Source organism: Falco peregrinus, chromosome 10 (genome assembly GCF_023634155.1).
Source record: "Falco peregrinus isolate bFalPer1 chromosome 10, bFalPer1.pri, whole genome shotgun sequence".
Taxonomy (NCBI): domain Eukaryota; kingdom Metazoa; phylum Chordata; class Aves; order Falconiformes; family Falconidae; genus Falco; species Falco peregrinus.
Window position 1 is genome coordinate 9,929,445 of NC_073730.1, and position 24,233 is coordinate 9,953,677.

The 24,233-nt window shown below is 51.1% G+C and overlaps 1 protein-coding gene across 2 annotated transcripts in view; it reads left to right on the plus strand.

Moving 5' to 3' along the window:
• NOS1AP (nitric oxide synthase 1 adaptor protein) overlaps positions 1-24,233 on the plus strand; it is a 43,699-nt gene that overhangs the window by 7,646 nt on the left and 11,820 nt on the right. For both annotated transcript variants that reach the window (XM_027781905.2, XM_027781906.2), the window contains exon 2: positions 2,731-2,802. In XM_027781905.2, the coding sequence (XP_027637706.1) occupies positions 2,731-2,802 (72 nt within the window). The remainder of the gene's footprint in view (positions 1-2,730; positions 2,803-24,233) is intronic.

Consider the following 24,233-nt stretch of genomic DNA (forward strand, 5'->3'; position numbering starts at 1 on the left):
CCACACCTCTTTCCGAAATGGAAGTCGGTGCTGTGAGTAGGAGGGCTGGAGGGGAGTGGAGCAGGAGCGGCCCTCGGTGCGCTTATCGCCTGCAGATCACTGGTAAATAGGGGCGGTTTCTCAGGCCATCCCTGCTCCTCGCCTGGGAAACGGTAGCTTAGCTGACAGGCTGACCTCCGAGTCTGCGTTTTTGGGGGGATGCTCACCACATTGGGAAGGGTTACTCCTCTGCCGTGCAGTTCCCATGTGGGATTTCTGCCCTGAAAGCAAAAATAATCTGGGGGGACTTTATCCTTCTGTTGAGTTTTGTGAAATGTGCAAAAAATACCTGGAACCGGAGGGAGAGGTGGGTGTGTTTGGAGCTGTGAGGACAGTAATTGTGTGGAGCGAACCCACACTAGGGCTGGAGCTGCCATGGGCTCTGGCAGGGGCACACTCCCGCGGAATGTGGGATGCAACAGGATGCCCTGGAGCCCAGGCTTAGGAGAAAAGGTGAATCCTGCATGGTTTATGTCCCGCGCCCCTTCGTTTGGGTACACGTGAACGTGCGCTGGAGGGGAATAGCTGAATAAAGGGGTGTAGATAGGACAGCATCAAGACATTCCTACTGTTGGTGCTGTTTCCCAGGAGGGCCATCCAAGGAGGTGCTGCCTGGTTCAAGGTGGTGTCTGGCTTCTGCTCCATCACTTGCTTATGAGGCGACCCAGCCCTGCCGGGGTCCCCCATACAATTATGGGCATGACTGAGTGTGGCTGCTGGCCAAGGTTGTGGTTGTCAGCCAGGAGGTTGGCATTACTCGAATTCGTGTGGCTGTGGGAGCCAGTGGTGGATGAGGCCGTCTCCTGCCCTGCTGATAGCTGCCGATGCTTGCCCTGTCCTTGCACGTGGCTGTATTCTGCGCCCGCCTGGGGAAGGAAAATGCAGGGAAAAGAAAAACGATTACCCCTCTGGTGGCAGTGACCTCGTGCTGTCGGGAATAGTTGGAAGGAGGCAGATATCCTCTGGCTGCAAATGGCTATCCCTCTCCTCGTCTAAGCTATAGTCTGCCTTGCAGGTGCATGGGAAGCAGTGCCGGGCAGTCCCACCCAGAGAGCAGCGTGGGGAGGCCGGGTGGGAGAGGTGCTGAGCAGCTGAGATGTTCACCTGGCAGGGGATGGTGGGGGAAGGTCCTTCCTTACGTGCTGCACTGTCATCGTGTGCCCAGGGCTCTGGCTGCCTCAGCCCTCCTCACCTCCTACTTTTTATTGATGATTTCCAGACTTTATGTAAGAAAAGAGAATTGACTGATGTCAGAGATGCCTCTCTTAATATGGCCTGAACCTTTGAAGAGGTGGGAAGGCTCTGCTTAGGGGATGTGACCGAAAATTTATCAAAACCTGTGCTTTTGCAGTCGTGTGGTTGGGGTCTGGGCAGTTAATGTTGCCGTTGCCGGTGGTGTGCATCGTGGGCTTTAATTCCTGCTTACATAAAGCTGCCCTGCACCGTGGCAGCCTGCTCAGCACGTGACAAACATGCCAGCTGTTTGGTGTTTATTTTTATATCCTCTTGTCTTCACATCTACTCTCAGCACTGACTGCCCGGTGCCGGCCGCTGGATGCCTGCCTCTGTCTCCACCCCAGGCAGGAGCCGTGCAGCTGGGGCTGGCCATGCTGGGTGGTTGGGCTTGTCGAGTTTGTGGTGCAGACGTGAGGGTGAGCAAGGAGGGCTCTCTGGGACAGCATGCACACACTAAGCCCAGGCAGGGTCACACAGCCCCCACACTGTGCCCTCAATAGAGATGGCAGCAGCGTCCCAGCGGAGAGATGCTGGCACTCCCGTGGCAATGCTGGGTGAGAAATAACCCCTCTCCACAGCCCCTTCCTGTGCGGTGACCCCCGCACATGTTCAACCATGTTAACTACTGGTGCTTGAAACCAGTGACCTGGGTTTTCACGGTGCCAGTGAAGGTTACGGCCGTATTCACAGGAACATACAGCCCTGCCAGCTTTAGTGCCTGTGCTGCGCTGCCGAGGGTTACGTCAGCGCTCATGTCGAGATGAGGCGTGGGAGCACAGGGGGCTAGTAAATAGACTCAAACCACTTTTCTTCTAACTACACGTTTTTAGCGCTCAGCTTTGACTCTTCATCGCTTGTCTGTTTTCTGATCCTTCTTCTGAATCTGCCCTCTTCTATTTTATTTTTAAAAAGGTTTTTGTTCGGCATCTCTCTGTGCTGGGTCACAGTGGTGCTGCCTTTGGTCCCCTTTGAATAGCAAAGCGGTTCCTTTATTCTGGAGGCTTGGCCTGGAGGCTCAGCATTGCTGCAGAAACAGCCAAGGGTTTGACAGTGCTGTAATTAAATACTGAAGGGCCTGTCACAGGACAGGTTGCCCCAGCTATTTTAGGGATATTCCAATATCCAAGTCTCTAATAGATGACTCGGTGCAGCCGAGGGGATATTGGCTTATACCTATGTACTTTGGTTGCGGCATAGATGAATGAGTCCTGCTGGCCTGATCACTGAAGTTATTTTCCTTTTAGAATAAGGGCTGCTGAATTCTTGAAACATTGCAGTGAGGGAACAGCTTCATGGTGGGAGGCGTGTAAGGCTTCAGGTGCAGTGGGCAAAACACCACCTGTTCCCCAGAAGTGTCCCTGGGTTCCTTCCAGGCATGCCATCGAGGCCGTGGTGGGACTATGAGGTTTCCAGTGCCATGGAAACTCAACTAATCTGCTGTTTCTTTCCCCCCAGTACATCGGGAGCCTGGATGTGCCGCGGCCAAACAGCCGGGTGGAGATTGTGACGGCCATGCGGCGGATCAGGGTGAGTGTGGTGAGGATGCTCGTTCCACTTCTGCGTTGGGGTGGTGGGTGCACCGATCCGCCCTCTCTGCTTACAGCCTTTACTTGCATAAATCCTGTTCTCCAGGTTATTCATAACTCTGTATTTTTCACCGTCCTTCTGTCCATTGAGATCTCCATGTAATCCAGCACGATGCCTGCAAGCTTTATGTGCCACACCATCAGTTTGGAGCATCCCTAGCGCTGGCTGTCCCCTGTGGTACCTGGGCATCCCGTGTGCCGTGGTAGCATGTCTGCAATTTGGAGGATTTCCTCATGCATCAGTCCCAATTAAAAAATAATAGCAAACTACTTGTGGAAGAGGTCTGTTTGTGTTTTACTGCTTGTGTCAATGCTTCAGCTGCATGAGAATTTGGGCACTGCTTGGATATGCCAGCAGGTTAGTGCCTGGTAAATGGCAGTGTGCAAATTAAAGTGCTGAGTAATGAGCTGCTGGGGCCAGCCAGCAGCGAGCTTGTTTAACAGCAAGTAGGTCAGGGGATGTCATCTGGTAATGAAGTCATCTGGCTTCCCAAAATACTTATAGCCAGGGTGCGGGGTGCTCTTGCCATGTAACGCTTGGCTGATAGCCAGGAGAGGAGCTTTTCTTGTGCTCCCTGGCCTCTCGCCTGCAAACTGGAAGGTGTTCAGGGGCAGACTGGGTGGTGAGCAAACCACACACCCGGGGAGCTTGCTGCCCCCAGGGTTAAAACAGCACAAGCCTGACTGCTTTTTGAGGTATGAGACAGCCCTTTGGTTGGACCTTGGTCTGGCATACATGGTGGTATGGCCATAGGCACAGGGAATTTGGTCTGCTCTGTGGGTCACAGCAAGGGGTCTCCCCTGTCTTCCAGGGGTGGCTCTCTCCTTGGAATAACATTCTTAACTGGAAGGAACTGAGGATGCTTGCAGGGATGTTGAGTAATGGATGAGCTGTCTTTCTGGTGGCCTCATGGGATCCTCTAAGCACCGGACCTGCTCGTGCAGCTGAGCAGCCCTACCAGGGCTCTGCTGTCACCCTGCTCCTCTCTCAGCCCCTTCTGTGGACTCAGGCTATAATCTCGTTTTCCCTTTTCTCATCACCAGTGGAAGAGAGGAGTATCATATCCCAAGAAGAGAAGTATTGTATCGCAAGGACACAGATTGCAAGACTCATCTGTTTCAAATTTTCAGGGTGTAAATACTTTGTGGGCTTTTCTCAACAGCTTTCCTACCCCTTGCCCTGTCCTCTTGGTGGTGAACGTTGTGGCCACTGCACAAGCTGGGAAGTCCTTTCTGGCATTAGGTTTGCTCACCTTGGTTCCAGATGAGGTTTGGGGCAGAACAACTGTTACGGTGTCAAGAGCTGTTATAAACAGCTGTTTCCTTCCCTGCCTTTCAAGATAAGACTTTTGAAAGAATGCAGCTCCACCCCCAAAAATCATGTAACTCCACAGCTGTATGGGAGAATGGGCACAACTTTGGGGGCTTAAATAAACCCTAGGTAGAAAAAAAACCCCAAACACCAAAACATCCTTGTTGACAAATATAAATAAACTTAACCATAGTCGAGAAAATCCATAGGTAAAGCTCTGAATGGGCAGGGGAAGGACACAAATTAGGGTAAAATAATGATTTCTCATGGTGAATGATGTGCTTGAAACGTGTGCTCAGGCTTCCCTGACCTAGTGTAAGGCAAGAGAGATGCAAGTCATTGAAAAACTGTGATTTTGCAGATCAGATCTGCCAGGGAGACTTTTAATGCCTGTTTATTTGTTATGGTGTGCTGTTTGTGAAGAGGATGCCAAGATGGTTTGTTTTATGGAAATTTAGTCCTGTAGCCCTTCCCTGGTTTCCCATGTTTTGTGCTGGCCTTGCACCCAGCAGCAAGATGTTACTGCAGCATAGCAAGGGCATTTGTTGGCTGAGCCGGGTGCTGGAAGCTGGTTTCAGTTTGGCTGGAGGTCAAGGAATGCATGTTCTTAAAGCAGAAGGGTAGTTATGTTCTTCAAGGAATAAAGCAATCCCAAAATATTGATATGGGGAAACCAGAGGAAGAAAAATTTTATTTAGGCACAGAAAGCAAGCAATGGGAGATGGTCAGGTGCAAGCTGCAGTGGTTCTGCATGTGGTGTGTGAAGCAGCTGCTGTCCCTGAGGTTTGTATGGATTTTAATGCAGTCCTTGGTTTAGGAAGAAAGTGCTGTGTCCCAGTTTGTTCTGAGTTAGTGGCTGCTGGTGAAGGAGGGGGACCCTCGCTGGCTGCCCTGCTGCTGCAGCTCCCCTTTCTCAGTGCTGCCTTCGCCCTAGCCGCTCGCTGGGCTTTGCCTCTGTTTACTAAATGATAAAAAAAAAATGATCCTGTCAAGAAGTGAGGAAGCATGCTGCCTGGCTGTGAGGGTCCCGAGGGGGAGAGCGCCCTGGAAGACCCCTGTGCTGGGCTGGGAGCAGGGAGGGATGGGGCCATGAGCAGCAGCAGCTCCTGCAGTGCTGCCTGCCCTCTCCTCCCTGGCAGCTGGGACTGCAGGGCAAGTGCCTCAGGCCTGGCTGATCCTGGTTAGGTGGAGACCTGACCCTTTGGGGGCAAAGAGGAGAACACAGCATAGCCAGCATTGCTGGAATTCCTGCTCCGGCAGGGCCCTGCTGCCACTCTCCCTAGAGCAAAGCAGAGCAACGGCTGTGGGCAGAACGGCTCCGCCAGAGCAATATATTTTTATATATATATCTAAAGCCCAAATCTGGTCCCTTTCGTGGGTTGGATTGAGAGGGGTTTCATACAGGGCATCAGTGTTGCAAAGCAGGGGTGCCATCCCCTTCCTACCCCCAGCTGAAGGGCTGGCAGTGGCATGGCCATGGTGACTGCACTAGCTGCAGGGAGAGTTTCTGTCCAGAAGCAGGAGGATGTTGGAGAATTCCCGGGATTCTTACAGCTCAGGGGAGAGAGGAGGGAAGGGGAGGTGCTCAGCCAGCTGCCTCTGCCTTCCTGCTTTTCCTGCTTGAAATGCGTGCTCGGGCTTCCCTGATGTAGAGTAAGACAAGGGAGATGCAAGTCATTGAAAGGCCATGGCTTTGCAGCTCAGATCTGCCAGAGAGACTTTTAATGTCTGTTTATTTGTCGCTGGGCTTTCCTGGGATATCAGCTGGGGTTGTTAGAGACACAGCCCCATCCTGCTCTGTGTCTTGGTGCAAATCCCTAGCCCTGAAAGGACTCGGTGGAATGGGACATTAGCCGTGCCAAGGATGCACTTGGACAGCAGTTTTGCAAGCTGCAGCTTTCCTCCAAAGCCTACATCTTCTGGCTGTTTGCTGCAGCTTTCCATCAAAGCTATGTCTTCTGGCTTTCCTGCAGATCACTGATTGCCATGTCAGTACTCATAAATACAACAGGCAAGGACTTGTTTTCCTGGCAAGTGGCTGGGCTTGTGTCTGTACAACTGAATCCCTTCTCCTCATCATCCCAAAACAGGGTGACCCGGTCTGTGTTGCTTCATGCCCTGCACTGCTGGGGTAGGTTGGCCTTCAGAGTGCTCTTTGGCTCCTCAGGATGCAAGGTGTGAGAAACCAATCCGTAAGTCCAGATAGTTACCTGTTGGGCACCTGAACATCAAAAAATCCTAAGCTCAACAGTAATTAAATGGTTGTTAAAGCTGCAGCCAGCCTGTCCTGTTGGGGTGTGCCCGGGGGATCTTCCTTGCCCAGGCTCTCCTGGGAAGCAGCAGCCCAGAGGTCACAGTGCTCTTCTGCTCTGCGCCGGTCACGGGCAAGGCTTGAGAAACTCACATGGGAGCTCATGAGAGTGGTCTGGGACAGGTCGTACACCTATCAGTTGCCAAAGAGGGTGTTATGGTACGGGAGAGCAAGAGCCCAATTGATGCATCTTCCCAACCATGAGGACTATGGGCAGTTTAAAGTGCCTGAGCTAGCTGCAAGACATCCTTTCTTGTTTTCTTTTCTTTCCAGAATGGCTAAGCACATGGGGCCCTAAATGGCAAGGATAACTGTATATTTTTCATGTTGTCGTGATGTAAATATATGCAAATGCTTTCCTCTTTGTGCTCCTGGCATGTCGCCAGTGCTACCTGGCTGGGGCTTGGTGCGGTCGTTCTAGAGAATTTGGAATGATCCTTTTTTTGCTGCTTGGATTGCTGAGTGCAGCTTTAATCCAGGTTTTCTTTGGTGCCAGAAAGGATGAAGTCCTATATAGGCACTTCTTAAAAGCTGCTTCTGTGGAAGTCTTCTGCAAGCCTGTTTCTGGGAAGCGTCCAGCTGAGTTTTGCAGGCTCAGAACAAGGAGACATTTAAAGTATTTTAAAATCTAGCTCCTCTACGCCTCCTACTCTGTCAGGTACATCTGATTTTGTGGAACTTCTGCTGCTTTGCATAGCTGAGCTCTGATTTAGCAAATTGGCAAAATTGCTGAATTTCAACAAGCTTGTTTAAAGCGAGATTTTGCATCCTCTGCTAAGCCACATGCACAGTCGGACTGGTGTGAAAATTAGTGCATGCGGGCAGTTATTTGTGTAGAGCACCTGGTGTAGTTTGAGCTCATTTAATTAAAATATTTCTGAGATATCCCTGTTCTGCCATGGCGAGTTTTTAAAAGCGTTGGGTCATTTACAATGATGCCTTCCTTTTTTTCCTTTTTTTTGGTTTTTTTTCTTTCATCATGCAACGAGCAGCATGGATGTCCCTGCTGTAAAGCAGAGCAGGATTTGAAAGTGAGCTGGCCCTGCGTGCAAGAGCCCTGCCTGGGGGCAGCCCACCCCTGGCTGCCCGTGGGGGACCTGCAGGCAGGCAGCAGGCTGGCCAGGAGATGCTCAAGCTTTGGCCTCCCGAAAAGCTCAGCCTGCTCTTTGCCAAGGCACTCGGCGCAAGGTGAATTATCGCCGGGCTAATGACTTGATGTGATTATCCCAGATGAACAAGATTACGTTGTATTAGATCTGGGAGGAATCGAAGGGATATCTGTAATAATTTCAATTGCTCTTTCAGTGCTCTGACAATCGCAGTAAAAAGACTGAAGGCTTCCGGGCAAGTTCATTGTATTTCTCCCGGCACCACCAACGCCACTTAACTTCTTAATGAAATAACGGCTAGTCTGCTCTTGCTACCAACGTGCTGCCTACTTGATTGCATGAAATAGGTCAGGATCTCATCCTGTGGTTAGTATTTAATGAATAAACTGATTAAATTAGTACCCAGATTCACTGGAGCAGCCTTTTAACCAAGACTACCTATAGGGGAGGGATGGTTTCCAGGAGAGCTGGCCAAAGCGTGGTGGCCCTGGCTTTGCTCTCTGTTTTAATACCATGGCCAGGGTACGGCGGGTGCTTTCCAGTGATGCTTTGAAGGTTACTGGCAGTGTTAAGTAGTGTGAGTTGTACGTAGGCTCTGTTGTAATGCATGTGTAGTAAAATTAGAAGTTGAAGGAGGTGAATGATTCCATGTGGCAGAGGGCAGGCATCTGAACTGGTAAGAAGGTGTGGTGTGAGACATTAACGATGGAAAGCAAGGTCTGAGCCCCTGGGGAAGCCAGGTGGGGATGAGGCTTTGGGCACTGCTTGCCAGAGGGACTTCGGAAAGGCACTCCCGGGCAGATGTGAGCAAGTATTGCCTGTGCCGGCTGTCTGCCAGGCTTGCTGGGTCACGCAGTGGCAGGAATGACTGGGCTCAGCCAGATGTGCAACATGATGGGTCCCGAGGAGACGAGGAACAGGCACGTTCCTCTTCCCCCAGTAGCTGGCCTCGTAAATAAGTCATGATAAGCTCATTGTCTGTTGGCTTTCAGCAGTACCTTAGCTAAGAATCCTCTGCTAGGGTTGGGGCAGCAGCACGTCCCTTGTGGCCAGTCTCCAAACCATGGTGGGGAGGGGAGCTTGGTGGCAGGGGGTCCAGCCTGGGAAAGAGCAGGGGGTTCCCAGCCAGACGGAGAGCTCAGTTGTGGAACCAGTGAGGATGAAGGAAACCGTAACCCAGGTGGGGGAGAGTGCTTTGGGAAAGCTAGTGAGCCAGGAGGTGCATGCTGGCACGTGGTCTTCCCCATACCTCCTGTCTCTCTGAGGAGCTCAGGACTTCTGATCTGGGCGAGTGTCCCAGGGGCAGGCAGTGCTCTGGCAGGAACACATCAGCTGACACTGGGCATGCCAGTGCAAGCAGTGATGCCCTGGTGGGCGATGCTGGCCTGTAGCCAGTCAAATGCCTTTGAGAGGGCTGGAGCCAAGTAGGCGCTGAGCCTGGGGTAGGACTGGAGCTGCTGGCAGAAAGCTGGGAGGCAGCAGTGCTTTGTGTCCTCTGCATCTCTGTCACACATCCTTGCCCTGTGTTTGCTTGGGTTGGCCTTTCCTCGGCTGGGCTTCCTTCTCTGAAAGCCGACAGTGGCTCCCTGTGACTCATCTCACTCCCAGGCTGGGGGCTTTCCCCACCGGCACTCGCCGTGAGTCAAGTTACCAGCTTGCCGATGCCTGAGCCATTGGCAAGTGTCTGCTGGGAGCTGAAGGGAGAGGACGGGGAATAACATCTGCCAGGCTCCCTGAGCATGGGGGGGAGGGCAGACCTTCGCATTGCTCCTTCTCAGCCAGGTGCTACTCTGCCAGCTCCCACCCCCCCTCTAAATTCATGGCCAACACCTAAAGTCATTTCACAAATGTCTGTCCCCTTGTGTGCCCTTGTGCTCCCTCCTCTCACTCCTGCTTCATGCGTGTTCTTCCTTGGAAACGTTACTTCAGGCAGGCTGTAAGTATTGCACTGATGGGTTTCGTTACCTGTTGGGCTCAGCAGAGCACGTGCAGGGGTGTCACTGTGTGCTGGAGAGGTGCCCCCGGCTTTCCGTGGCTCCTTCCTTTGAGGCTCCCATATTGCACACGCGGTTTTGGTAGCACAGCAGGCCCAGTTCAGTGCCAGGGCTCAGCTGCACTGGAAGCAGGGCAGTCTGGTGCTGCAAACCTTGCTTTCTGCGGGAACGTGGCGTAGCTGGAGCACTGATGCACAGAACCTTCTGCAAATGCTGTGGAAGCTGCCAGCGGTGCCCAGGTCGCCCTCCTGCTCCCCGTGTGCCTGCTCTGGCTTTTCCTCCTGCCAAGAAAGGAGTGATGTGTTACATGCTCTGGCTCACGGGCATGAACGGATTTAGCCTGGCTGTCAAGGGGGAGGTCTGCAGCTTGCTCTGGGAGCTTTGGGGTCACGAGGGCACTAGTAATTGCTGTTTGTGAGGGTTTGAAGAGTGCTTACAGAAACCATTGTCCTTTGATAGCTCTCTGCTCCTTCTGCAAGGTGACAGAGCTGCCTTTGATTGCCTGACCCTCTAACCTGCATAAACCTCTGCAGAAAGTATTATTACTGAGGGAAGGGACTGTGTTCAGTGTCACCAGCCGTAATGCACCCAGCTCAGTGCTCTCCAGCCCCACCACTGTCACGAAGAGGTGACAGTCTCTTCTACTGCTAGAAACTTGCTAGCAAAGATAACATCTCCACTTACCTTTGCATTTTAGAGTAAATTCCAAACTGCATGTAAGAGGGAGCTCCTGGCAGACCTGAGAGGTGGTTGAGAGGAGGAGAAATGGGTTTGAGAGGGGTACGCTGAGGTATGGCTGATTTCAGGGTCTGCAACTCATCCTAGCATCTCCCAGCACTTCCCTGAGCAGCACAGAAGGTGCCAGAAAGGAATTCTGTTGGTAGTTCTCACACTGCCCTGGTAGCCAGATGAAAGGCACCACAAAAGTTGGGCTACCTGCTTTCTGGGCTGAGATGGGGAACCGCTGACTTTTGTACTCGGCCGGAGAAGAGAGCTGGACCCATCCCTCTTTTCCAGTTCCTTTGAGGGTGTGCCTCTTCACACCCATGGCATTGCTTTTGTTTGGAGGTTTTTTCTTCTACCACAACATGGAATTTTCCTGTGTTTTTTAATATATCAGGGCTTTCATCGGTTTGCTGCCACAATGGCAGCATTTTACTCTTGGGATGGAGCGGGGTCCAAGTGCTGCCTTGTGCTGAACACTGGAGTTTACGGACCTGAGCAGGAGAGACATGGGCAGCCATATCCTGGGCAGCTGCCCCTTCCAGCCAGGCATGAGTGTGTCCAGAGATGACACCTGGCTCTTGCTCTGTGATTAGGGGGAGAAATAGCTTAGGAAAAGGAGAGCAAAGAGTAAAAAAAACACTAATAAGCAGGGGGTCACAGGTCAAACAGTATTTAGTATCTGTCTTATGGATGAGAAACTGAGGCATGGGGAGACTAAGTGACCTGCCAGACTCCTTCCGAGGGAGGCATCTCTGCGCAGGGAACCGGACTGAATTAAAATCAAACCAAGCTGAAGCCAACACTTTACATGCTACTCTTGTGTGTGATTCTTTCTGCTCTCGTGCTTCCCTGCCAGTCCTGGAGGGCCAGGGACCTCTTTATTTAATTTGTTGAACTGTTCTCTGCTGCATCACCTTAGAAGAGAGGCAAAACGCAGATTTACAGCCATGCAAAAAAATGCCACGTGCCCCAGTTTCTTCACTGTTAAAATAAATTTTTGGTGGTTTTGGCTTGGTGCGGCAGGAAGATGTTCCAGGGGATGCTGTACACCAAACAGCCGGGGGGAAGAGCAGTGTCAGAGCCTGCCTTGCAGCCTGCAGCAAGGTGCGAAGGATTTTGGCACGGGGGTTTGTGGCTGTGAGAGCTGTAAGGGCGGGTGCGTAACGGTGTGTTCCTGCGGTGTGCGGGAGCAGAGGAAAGGATCGCATCTGTTTTAAGTGGAGAGGCTGCAAAAACTATTGTGTGCGCTGGTCTGTGGAATGGATCTTGTTTAATTATAGAGCTGGTGGAAAGGATGTGTCTATTGTAGGACAGCAGAACAAGCACAGCCGAGAACAAGATAAAGGAGCCGAGTCCTCTCCCAGTCCTAGCGGAGAAGGGCTGTAGCCTGCAAAGCGTGATGAAAGCCCTGGAGGTCCCCTGCCGCCTTCTGCCTGCACCTCTCACCCTGCGGGGAGGCCGTCACGGCCGTGCAGGAGCTGCTGCTGCTTCTCGGCACGGCACTGCAGCCACAGGCCGGGTCCCCGGCTGCCCCGCTGTCCCCGTAGACGATAGTCGGTGGGTGAAGCAATGTGCTTCAACTGGGATTTTTGGAGGGATTGGACTTTCCCAGGCTGGAGTGAAGTCTACCCTGGGCAAAGATGCTACATGAAGAATGTAGCCAAATTTGAATGAATTTTCGGAGAAGAAAACCTTCTCAGGTCAGTCTTCCCCAATGGAGAATGAGGATCCTAGTGGTTCTTAATCTGTCACTTGGTTTTCACCAGCCTGAGTTTAACATGGTGAGAAAAGGCCCAGCCAAATCAGTTCTCCTTGCCATATGCTTGCCTATGGAAACTGCAGATCCCTTTCAGTGGAAACTGTAAAAACCGGCCTGAAGCAGGTATTCATTGCAGGAAACTGCAGCAAAGAAGGTTAAACTTCATCTTAACTCTTCAACTGAGAACAGCCCCGTTCACAGTAAAACTGTGATGTTTACAGTGTTGTTCTTGGATTGCAATAGTGATATGCATTATAAAGAGCCAAGGCCTTTTTCCCCTCCAAGGCCTCCAGTTTTGTTTTGGCATTTTGCTCCAATGACATTTTGTTACTCCCTCTTAACATGATGGATGGGACTGTGCTGGACTCCTTCAAACACTCCCTGATCCCAAGGAATTTCGGGGATGCGTGCGTATCTCTCCAGTACTGGAAACACAAAGAGCACGTCTCTGCTGACCTCTACATGCGTGCTAAGGAATCCTTAGTATCTAAAAAAGAGCAATCTGGAGTAATTGGCCCAAAGCTGGTGGTGAGTGTGATTCAGGGTGCAGGTCCTGTTGAGCTTTCTGGGAAGACAGACGCATCTTTCTGTGGTTTGAACGGGTCCGACTTCAACTCCCAGTTAGTCAATCTTCTCCATTTGCCTAAAGTCAAAGACCCTTCGATGTGCCGAAGCTCTCCCCGAGTCCCAGGTCTCAGCTGTGGACAAGTCCCCCCCCAGCCTACTCTTTAGACAAGCTGAGTGGAAGGAGTTTGTTTTAACCTCTGGCACTTCAGAGTCTGAGAAACCTGCCTCATGTTCCTGTTGCTTTTTTCTAAACTCTTTTCTATTGCTTCAAGTGTATGATAAAGCAGAACGTTTTATGTCAGGATGGGTATTAGTAGTGATTCCAGCAGTGGCATGTTTTGAGATAGTATCACCTTGCTGTTTTGCTACACGTTGCCCTGCTCATGTGCCCAGGACCACACGCTCTTCAGTGTCCTTTCCACTGGGTGACACCTATCAATGTCTCCAGGGGTTTTTTAGGATGCATTTCTGCATCATGTGGATGCAGCTTCTGTTCCTTTTTCCTTTGGGAGGCTGCTTGGCCAGTGCCATGTAAAATCAACCTGAAATGAGTGGATGCTGAATTCCTGTACACTTGACATGGAGAGCAAATACTCTTTTTTTCTTCCAGACCTGCATAAAAGTGAGCATTGCTGTGCTCCCCTCGCCATGGGGTTTCCTGGAAGCACAGCACCATTTTGTCACCTGTCTGTCATTGCTTCATTTGGGGCTCCACCAGTGAGGTGGATTTTAGCCCCTTAATCTGGGCTGTGTGGTCACTTTAGATAAAGTTTTTTGTCAAAACGCACGCAAAGGGGGAAACGGCCATGTATTCTCTTCAGTTTCTCAGCCAGACTGATGGGTTTGTGAAGTACACACTTAATTTCAATGAGATAGTTCAGGGTTTCAACTTGCATAGAACTCATGCTGTGCCAAGTTGTACTGCAATCCTTTTGCTAGATATGAAGTCCTGTGCTGGCTGTTTTCTAACTCTGCCTAAAGTCTTGGAGCTTTTATTAGCTTGGAAATTTTTCTGTAAGTCTTTCTAGATCTCTCTAAAGGACGTTCTTCTGACTTGTTGACTAACGTGTAGAATGTAGTGAATGATTTTTAATACCTGCATTAGTTATTGCTGAAATAGGAACCGTGAAACAAGTGTGATACGAATCATTACCTCTTTTCTCCAGTTACAACCCAGAAACATCGTTGAGCACTGCCAGCATCTAATGAGCCCCACAGGGCTGGCTTGTTTCTGCTGTGCCGAGCATTTAATGCTGCTGCTCATTCATTCTTTATTAATTGTCTGAATTTCATAATTGCTGATTTAGTTACACTGTTACCAGCTTGCCTTCCTTCCGTTCATCACTGTATTTAGTAGGGCCTGTAGCCATAGGATGAGGGGTAATGATTTTAAACTCAAGGAGGGTACATTTAGATTAGATATTGGGGAGAAATTCTTTACTGCGAGGGTGTTGAGGCACTGATGCAGGCTGCCCAGAGCAGCTGTGGATGCCCCATCCCTGGAAGTGCTCAAGACCAGGTTGGACAGGACTTGGAGTAACTTGGTTGGAAAGAGATGATCTTTAAAGTCCCTTCTAAACCAAACCATCCTATGATTCTGTAATTCCACCTGGCTGTTCTCATCTGCCTTCTCAGCTGGTCTTACTCAAGCTTTTTATGCAACTGTGGGAGAGCAGCTCTTTGGTGAACAGTAGAAAAATACCAAAATAAATCCTGTATTTCACAACTTAGGGTGTAAATCTCGCCGTGTTCTGATTCGGCTCGCTTTGCTGAGCTGAAACCTTTCTGAAGCACTGCGTGGGCATGTTCTTCTGGTGCCCCTCTCCTTCTCACCTACTTGGGGCGACTCCGCGCTCTCCTGCAGTGTCAGCCCGGTCTCCAGCCCCCTGCGTGGGGGGTGGCGATGATCTCAGCTGCCTTGAGGCAGGGTCCCTCTTAGAAAGAAAGCATTTGGGGAAGAAAGCTAATCTTGAACACAGAAATGTTTTCCTGCTGAGGCGGTGGAAGATGCCCAGCTGGGCACTGCCTGCACTGCTCGGCACCGCGTGCTCCCGGGGTCCCCCAGGGCATCGGTTCTTGCCGCGCCAGAAGGAAGCAGGAGTTTAATTAGGGATTACTGTAAACAGGCATGACTAAACTTCTGCAAATGGCAATGCTTTTCGTTAAGCTGAGCTCATTCTAGCACATGGGTTCGAAACCGCTGTAGGCTGAGTGAGTAGAGGCCATTTCAAGGCTATTGTAGCTTCTTACCTTCAAAGGGCGATTGTGAGGAACCGTCACCAAACAGCTAGTGCAGCCACTGCCTTTGCCTGCATAGGTCAAACCAATGCTTATCTAATTAAAAATGCCACAAATTCCAGTCAGATGTGGAGTTCCCAAGGAATGTGCTTCTGCTTCTTTTAGCAACAGGTGGTAAATATTAAAATGTGTACAGCTCATCTCTTGTCTTCTGTCTCCAGGGCTGTGAAAAGCAGTGCGAAAGCAGTGCCTGCAGATGCACACAGAGCCTGCTCCTTCTTTTTGTTAACCGAAGGGAGCAGCTCAAAGCCTAGTTATTTTTGCAACCAGTTCAACCAGTATCCCATAGGCACCCATGCACCAGTTAATCTGTGTGCGCCGTGCTTGGTCATTGGAGATGGCAGCGTGTGAAGGCAGGTGGGAGCCTGCTGTCTCCCACACAGGTCCGGTCCCTGCTGTTATCACTTCCTTGGATTTCTGAAAGGAGTCTAGAGAAAATTTCAAGGCAGGGGGTAGCCTGTGGGACGGTCTCCACTGGCCTTCAGGCCTGGCTGAGAGGCACTGCTTTTCCCAGCCCATGAGCAGTTGCTGCCGCTCGGAGCCATCGCTGTGTGTGCCCAGCCTGGGGGAGAAATTGTATGGTTGTGCTGGGATGGGGTCTCTCAGCTTTCTTTTATAAGCTTGGTATTACTTAAGCCCCAATGAAGTGAACAATAACACGTGCGCAGGGACCTGTTGGTGGCTTTGATGAGCTGCTGGGTGGAGCTGAGGGGTGTTGCTGGGGAGCGTGCTCCTGCACCACCGGCTCCATCCCTCATGTGCATTGTGCTGCTGCACCCCTCTGCACAGCGCTGGGCTTCCACAGCACACAGAGTGGCTGCAAGCTGCCTTGGGAGGGGGGATATGCTGGTGTGTCTCAGGTCTCCTTTGAATCTCTGATTTGATGTAATTTAAAAAAAAAAACAAACCACCACAACACTGTAAGACTGGGACAAGGAGGTATGGAACCCCTAAGGATTTCCTGTAAGGGAGGTAAATAATCTTGTAAATGGAAGTCTGCAAAAGAGGGGGTGAGAATAGGTGCTTCCTAGAGGAACCGTCTCCGTTTAACCCTATGATTGATATTGATTTAATTGGTACCAGTTCTGATTTCTCTGAGATTCCTGTGAAACTGCTCGGATGGAAGATGGCTTTTGTATGTGACCCAGTTTGCCACCTCGACCCGTGAAGCATGCAGGTGGTGAGGGGAGGCTGGCAGAAGCAGATCAAGGCAGCTATCTGGTAGGAAATAGCAAGCCAAGCAGAAAGAATTTATTGTGAAGTATTCAATGTTATTGGAAAATATTTTTTGTGTGATAAATGGGTATGCTGTGATCCAGGGATTGTTTCAAAGAAGCAACTTTAACTCTGCTGCTCTCACAACATGGGTATTTTTAGACTGATTCCCATTTATACCCATCAGTACTCGCAACCGTCACAGACGGATACCAAAATTAAACCTGAAGTTGGATGGGAAAATAGGCATTGACCTTGTCAGTACGAACCAAAATCATCTTATTTCAGACAAACACATGCACCTCGGAGTTGCATTTTCCCATATGTGCAAATGCAAACTCTGTGGAACCATGGAAGAGTTTTAAAAAGCATCGTTAAGCCCAAGAACAAGCATCCAATACTTCATTACTCCTCCCCCACTTCCAAATTACCATGCCCTTTGATTAAAGTCTAGCTACTGGCAAAACCACCAGCACCGGGGTGCAGACAGTGTGTTGGGGGAAATGTAAGCCTGAGGAGCAGCTCAAATCTGAGCTGGTAGGATGGCAGAGGCATCCAGCTTGTTTGCCCATGCCGTGCTGGCAGTTGTTTGCTGATGGAGCCAGCAGGAATCTTGGTCCTGCCCCGAAACATCTCTGTGATTTCATGCCCCGCAGTGGGAGCCATCCCCACCGCAAGTGCGAGTGCTGCAGGCTGGTTTTGTCCCAGGTTTTGGTGGCAGGAGAGGGGAGCACAAGCAAAGTGGCCACACCAAGGAGATCCCCAAATCTCCCTGCTGTCCTTGTCTGTCTCCCAGCCCCAAGAGAGAGCAGGGAGGTGCTGCTGGCATCCCACGGGTGAGCCCCTGCTGGTGCGTGGTGCACAGGCGTGACCACGGCCATGGCCAGCATGTACTTTACAGCTGCATGTGGGAATTGAGGTGGTAACATGTCTTCACCAGAGCTGCAATGGGATTGCATGCCCCTGGCAAAGGGTCAGGGGAGTCCTCGACAGGCACAGGCAGCAGCACAGCACTTTGGTAGGGCAGCTTAAGGCAGTCTTCTAAAAATGGGTTTCAGTCCATTTATTGCTGATCAGATTAGTAGACTAAGCAGGTATTCCAGCCTGCTCCCCTCCCGCAAGCCTGAGTCCCTGTGGGTTTAAAGTGCAGCCTGGAAAAGCAGACTGTCAGGTTTTGAAGCCTTGTTCAGAAACGCCTCTTGGATGAAGCTGACCGCGTTCCTGGGAGGTATCACACTTTCCAGCTGCTTTATCCCCTGACATCTGCTGCTGCCACGGTAGAGCTGGGGCGATGCACGAAGGAGAGGTGGGCTGGGGCGGGCTGGCATGTGCCTTTGTGCTAGTGGGAGCAGCAGCCCGCAGCGGGAGGGAGTGATGCTGCACGCCTGGGGACCCCGCGGGCAGGGCAGGACCCCCGGCTCTCCACTGCCCTGCCCGCCTGACAGCCGGGCTCTCGGGAGAGGCAGTGCTGCCTGCGCTCCCTGCCCCGTGGCAGGCTGTGCCCAGCTGCCTGCCACACGCCACTCTGATATTCCCAGACCCGTGTGGGTCAGGGACTCTCTTCTGATCTGCGAGGCTACTCCTGGCCAGGCTGCATCTGTCTGCTGCTGTGCCAAAGCTGTATTTTAAATTATTCTCTTTCTCTCCAGTGCTCTTATCTTTCTGCCACTGCGTTTAGAGATACTGGTCGTGTTCTCCCATTTAGCAGAAATGCTTACACTTCTCTTGGATGGCCAGTGCTCCCGGCTGAAACTCATCAGGAAACCTTTCTCTGTGCTGCTTTCTTGCCCACATAAGCCTGTCTGGGCTTGTACCGTGTGATTCTAATGAGTACTCATCCTGCACAGTGGCATTGCAGCGCATCCTTATCGGGCAGGGTTGCATTTGATGCGTCCTGTATGTGTGGCGCCAGTCCCAGCGCACAGCGTGTCTGCACCTGGCAAGCTGGGCGCAGCGTGCGCCTTGCCGACGCGTGGGCTTTGCCAGCCTTTGGGCCCAGGAAGCTGTTGGTTCACAGGACCCACAGGCACGTCACCGTCCTGTGCTCGCTGCGCTGCCTGCCTCGAGGTGGTGCAGCCCCTCCATCACTGGAAGCCCCGCTTCTCCTCCAGTTAGCAAAGCACCAGAAGGAAAAAAAAGAAGCAATGAGATGTTCCTGGCTGCGGTGTGCTGCCAGTGCTTCGGCAGGACCCTGGCACTGAGTTCTGCATGTTGTTTACCCCACAAAGGGCTAGCGGGCAGCAGGTGCTGCCTACCTGCTCCTTCTGCTTTCCAAGCCCATCGGCTGGGCAGCTCAGCACCCCTGGCCAGGAAGGGGCTGTGTCCCTCCCAGGTTCCCTTTCCTGCACAGCCTGCGGGCACCTGTGAGTCATCCAAGGGCACCAGAGTTGGTGCCATTTCCTTGTGTGTTCAGTAAAGCGAAGTCCTTGTCCCCTGCACAGTGCCGCTGTTAGCCGTTCCTCCCAATTACTGCTGTTAGGATCCTAGCAGGGTTTCTCAGGCTTCCCTCCTGCGGGGTGTGCCTGATCTCCTGTACCTTTCTGAGATTTACTTTCATTCTCTGTGTTTTCAGCAGCAGAAGTTTCAAGGTATGTGGTTTCCCCCCGCGGTCATTAATACTTGGAGCTGTGGAGCCTGTGCCTCAGCTGTCATTTTGCAATAAGTTAATTCTTCATCAAGAGAACAGTACCACTCCTCCCCCCAAAGTGCTGGGAAAGCTTTCACTGGTCTGCCACGTCTTTCGTTAGCCTGAGCTGACCTTGGGTTAAAGTCTAACTCTGAAGGTATTTTATTAGCTGCCGTGCCAGGCAGCTGCGAGGAGGAGCCAACGGAGTGGGCACCGGCTCCCAGCACCCTGCCCCGCTCCCCGGCCAGCGCCAGCCCTGTGCTTGCCGTTGGGTCCCCATGACAAAGGGTGGCAGGAGCCATGGGAGAGCTGCGGGGACATCACAGCAGGCACAGGTCGGAGGGTCCTGGCCAGCCAGCCCTTCGCACTCAGCTAAGGTGGCTCTGCCAGATGCCACTTTGCTCAGGTTTGTGTCCTTTCCATGTAAACACAAAGAAATACAGTTTTCTGGCAGAAAAATACCCCCCTTTCTCTGCTATTTCTTACAGCAGATCTTTTTTCTCCTGCCTCCCAAGCTAGCAGAGTAGCACCGAATTTTGTTAATTCTCAAACCACTGCTCTTTCCCCAGCACAAGCTTGTAATTTTTTTTTTTTAATATGAGGAAGAGGAGGAAGAGGATAGAGGATGGAAGGGGACAGGGACAGCTTGATGCATTTAGGGGAACTTCATTAAAAAATTTTCTGTTTATTTGTGTTCTGCTAGCACAACCTGACCATATTCCTGGTACCATATTCCTGGTACCTTCCCTTCGTGATGGAGAGTGCTAGTGGGCAGACTTAAATCTGTACCCGCCGCAGTTTAGATGGGCTGGAATAAAATGGGGCCAGTTTTATTCAAGTTAACTTTTTTCAGGTGCTTGAGAATGTGGGGGGGTGGGGTGGGGGAATATGATGAATCTAGAAAGACATCATCTCTCCTCTTTAGTGTCTGATCTGCCTAACCTAGTGTGCAGTGCGTGGTTACAAGTTTTCTTACACTTTTACTGTGTAGAAACAGCGTGACAGGGATGGATAACACATTTCTAAGGATGCTGAGTTTTCTGTGCTTTTCACACATACCCGTAATACTTGGATTCATACACAATTTTACTCTAAGCTGACAAGGTTACATGCGCTCTCTATTAAGCAACATATGTTACTCTGTTCTCCAGAAAGGGCAATTTTAATACTCCGCCAGTAGGAATATGTTGCACAATGATGCATACCCCAGCTGCCGTTATTTTCCATCTAAAGTTATTTAAATAGTGAACTCTGCATAAAAGGCAAATGTTGAAAATAGACTACTACTAACCTCAGGTGAATGGTAAGGTGCTCATGATCTGATTAAATGGACGTTTCTTTTTTAATTGGGAAGATGAACATCTTTCTTTGTGGGCAGTGTAAAATTAATGGATAATCTGTATTCACCTCTTAGCTGCTTGGGGTTTATGAGTGATCTTTTTTATTAGTGTGACCACCTGTACTTTTTTTCTTGATTATTTTTATATATATCTCTCTCATAGGTTCATTTTCAATGTGTGCTTAAAAATTTTAGTAGAGTGCTTAGAGCTTCAGCTGGAGACTGACTGTGGAGCTGTGCAAGTCCAGGAACAGACTGGTGTCTCTTCCGCTCTTTCCATTTTCTGTGTATTTCCCTGAAATTATTTCCCATCTATCTTCTAGGATTGCCACATTGCTGTAGCCAAGAATTAACCCGAACTTGCGGTATTATTACAGACATTTAAAGATCCAGAATCATACCCAAGATGGGCAAACTACCTGGGTTGAAGGCCAAGAAAGCTCCTCTGACTGTTACACCATTTGGCAGTGAAATGCTGCGTGGTGTGAAACTAAAAAGGGATCATGGGGAAGTTGCACAAATCTTCATTCTTTCCTTGATCCGAAGCTGGATAATTATTTCTATATAATTTCTTTATTAAACAGTAGGCTGGAGCTGGAGCCATCGGTAGCTGAAGATACCATCCTGGTTCCCCCAGTGGAGGGAAATGTGGGGGTCTTTGTCCTGAAGTAGTCACTTAAAATCAGAATGCGGTACCCAGAGAGCACGGAGTGAATTGCTGTCACCCAGCTCCCTGCACCTAGTTGCAGAGGCGCTCCTGTTGCTCCTGTCACAATGCACAGCAAAGCTCCCCCTGAGCATCCCCCTCCTCTCCCAGCAGCAGGGCAGGCTCCGGGCTGGTGGCTTTGAGAAACCCCACTTTTGCTTTGCTTGTTGGCTCAGTGAGAAGCTCGTTAGCAGCCATGGTGTGGATTTTAGTGCATCTTTGGGGATGCAGGCTGTGTTCCCAGCAAGGGTTGTATGGCATTGGTCCGGTGCCCCTGGAAATGTGCAGGTTTTCCTCTCCCCTGGGTCAGCTAGTGCCTGTTGGGTTTGGATTCAGCAGCAGCTGCTGAGGCTGTGCAGACCATCTCAAAGTCCCTTCGGTGGCATTTCCAACCTTGCCATCACCTCTGCTCTCCTCCCAGCAATAGGGAAAGCTAAAATCTTAATGCTTTGCATCCCTCTCTGTTCCCCAGCAGAAGGAGGGATGTTGACAGATGTGGGCAGACCCAGCAGAACTCTGTGCCCAGGGCAGACAGGCTGTGGTCAACAATAACTCCAAGCCAGGGAGGTCCTGATCAGTTGTACAGAGAGATGTTTTCTGTGGCCCCATTAAGTAAAGAGGCTTGCAGGGCAGGTGTTAGCAAGGGCAGGTCCTGTCGATGTGCACCACGTCAGTGAGACCATCTGAGAATGTCCAGCAGGAACAAAAAGCCCATACCGGCACCTGTAGTCTGCTAATGGGAAGGATTTGCCATTGCTTCGGAGAAGTCCAAGGAGATAGCAGAGGGCCAGCCACCCCTCCCGGGCTGGGGAATGCCAGGGTGCACGCAGGGCAGCCAGCCCAGCCCCAAGCACTGCTCCTGGCACTCGCCTAGTGCCTTCCCGGGAGCTGCGGGGGCTTGCTGGGGTGTGCAAGGACTTGTGGTGAGACGTGCCTTTCTCCTGCCGTAACCAGCAAGCAGTACCCTGGCATGGCAGGGCACTGAGCGGGGCTGGCTGTGGCAGCTGCTGTCACTGCCAACATGAACTGCTGCGCCATGAGCCGGCAGGTCTGAGCACAGGTTCTGCCCTGCGCAGTTTGGGGTTCATCCCTTACAGTCTCTGTGGCTCAAATCTCACATAGAGGAACTACATAAGCCTGATGCCCCCTTGGACTCTAGCCACAGGTACTGCTTGGGGTTAAATCCCGCTGATTTGCTGAATTAGCTTTGTGAACAAAGAGCAAATTGCACACTGTGGCTGTAAGAAGTGGGGTGGCAGCCTAAGAATGGTGTGCCAGGCTCTGCAGAGCTTCCTCTTGGTTTGGTCTGCTGCTCCTCTCTCCTGGGTCGTTTTCCTCCTTTCTTGCACCTATTCACCCAAACTCAAATTTGAAAGCCCCTCAAAACCAGCGATGCATCTCCTGGCCGGTGGGACTCGGCATGCTGCCCTGCGCAGCCCAGGGATGTGTGTGGCGGCTCAGTGGAATTGCTGTTTTATTGAATCCTCTTCCATGCTAATTTGTTATTAAATTATGGTTAGTGTTTCATTAAAGCCCCAGTGGGCATGAGTTCATTAGATTTTTAGTGGCTAGAGCTGCGCTTCATTGAATGGGAAATGTGTCCCAAAGAGCATCTGAACTCGTCGGAGCGATTGCGCCCGTGAGCTCTGGTTGGGGCGGGATGTGCCGTAGCTCTCTAAGCGCATGGCTCGGACTTGCGAAGGAGCTTTGCTTTTGCCTCGGCATCAGGATAAGGGCCTGGATTTATGCAAGGGCTTAACAAATCTGGCTGGTCGACCTGTCTGAGAATTTGACTTCTTTGATCCAGTCAGTTCTCATTGGAGTTTTGCCGTGAGCTGTCAACACAAAGGGACTTGGGCTTCAGCGTGGCAGAGGCAAAACAGCTTTCTCCATGGCACTCCGCTGTGCCAGGCTCGGGGCGAGCCCGGGCAGAATGCCTTGCTTGCAGCAAGGGATTGTGGAAGCTTCTCCAAGGAGCTTTGCATTGATTTTGTCCCTGAAACATATGCCAGAGCTGGGTAGCATCTTTGTTGAAACATCCTGGCCTGTCTGCATTGCTGTCCTGGGGCTGTTACTCACCCCCAAACCAGGCTAAAAATCAGTCTCTCTAACCCTGAGATATTTTTCAGGGTTGTTGTTTCTTCCAAGCCCATATTAATTAGCACTTGGGATGGCCCAGAATAGAAACCCCACAGCTCCAGGAACGTGGAAATGCAACTTGATGTTTATAATCAATGATGGTTAGGACCAATAAATCAGGCTGCAGCTCCACAAGGTGCCATGCATCACTGTGGGTGCTGCAGAGAGCATCCAGCTCAGCCCACGGCTCCTGGAAAAACGGCATGCAGAGCTTTAGAAGGTGCTGGGTTAATTAATGCAAGGTAGCTGGGCTGGAGCTCACCTTTACAGAGCTAAGTCAAGACATTTCTTTAGTGTTAGGTACCAGACACTGCTGTGACCTCGCTATTGGATTGGTGTCTTAGCAAGGCTCAGAGAGGGAGTTCTTGGATGCGGTTTCACCTCTGCTTGTAACGATGGGGAAGGGGACTATGAGAGAAGGGGAATACAAGAGGGACCCTGATGGGCTTTTTGGTGAGACCCTTCTCCCTGCAGAATGAGCCCTGCAAGCAGCATACAGGTATGTGCTGGGGATTTTTAAGGCTGGCTGTAGCCATGATGGGAGCCTGAGCTCTGCTTTTTCTCGAGCCCATCACCACGGCTTCAGCCCCATAGTGGGTGGGCTTGTACAACTCACCTGGTCTGTGCACTGAGGGGGGCAGAGCTGTGTCCCGTCCACCCCCCCCGCTGTTTTCTGAGTCATCTGTATCTCCCATCCCCATCAGTGGACTTTTAAATGGCTTTGAGGAATTATACTTTCAGCTCTTTTATCATTCGATCACAGGTCAGGGCCAGCAGCTTTTCCTGCCTGCTGGTTCTGGCTGCCAAAGTTAATACATCATGCAGTGCTGGAAATGTCACACCAAGGCTCGAGGCTCGGCACGGACTGGAGGCAGAGCTTTGCATCGGGGCGCCTGCCTTGTGCTCCCTCTGCAGAGAAACTGGCAAAATAATGAGAGGATAAATTAAATTCTTCTTCCTCGGGTGTGCGACGTGCAGGATGCGGGGCTTTCCTGCTGCTGGGCTTTCCTGCTGCTGGGCAGGCACAGAGGGTCTGTCCCTATGGCTGTGCACAGCACCCTGCGTGTGGGACCAGCACACCGGGTACCTGATGTGGGTGCACCCGTGGCAGACTGGTTATGGGACTCCCCAAAAGTCCCACCGCAGGAGGTTGCTCAGCCTAAATAGCTCATCTAGCCTATTCCCCTGCCAGCCCCCTCCCTGCCTGTAAGAATCTAAATGCTAAAGTGGCTGAATTTTGGGGGCTCTAGTTCTCTCCCTGAGCTGGACCA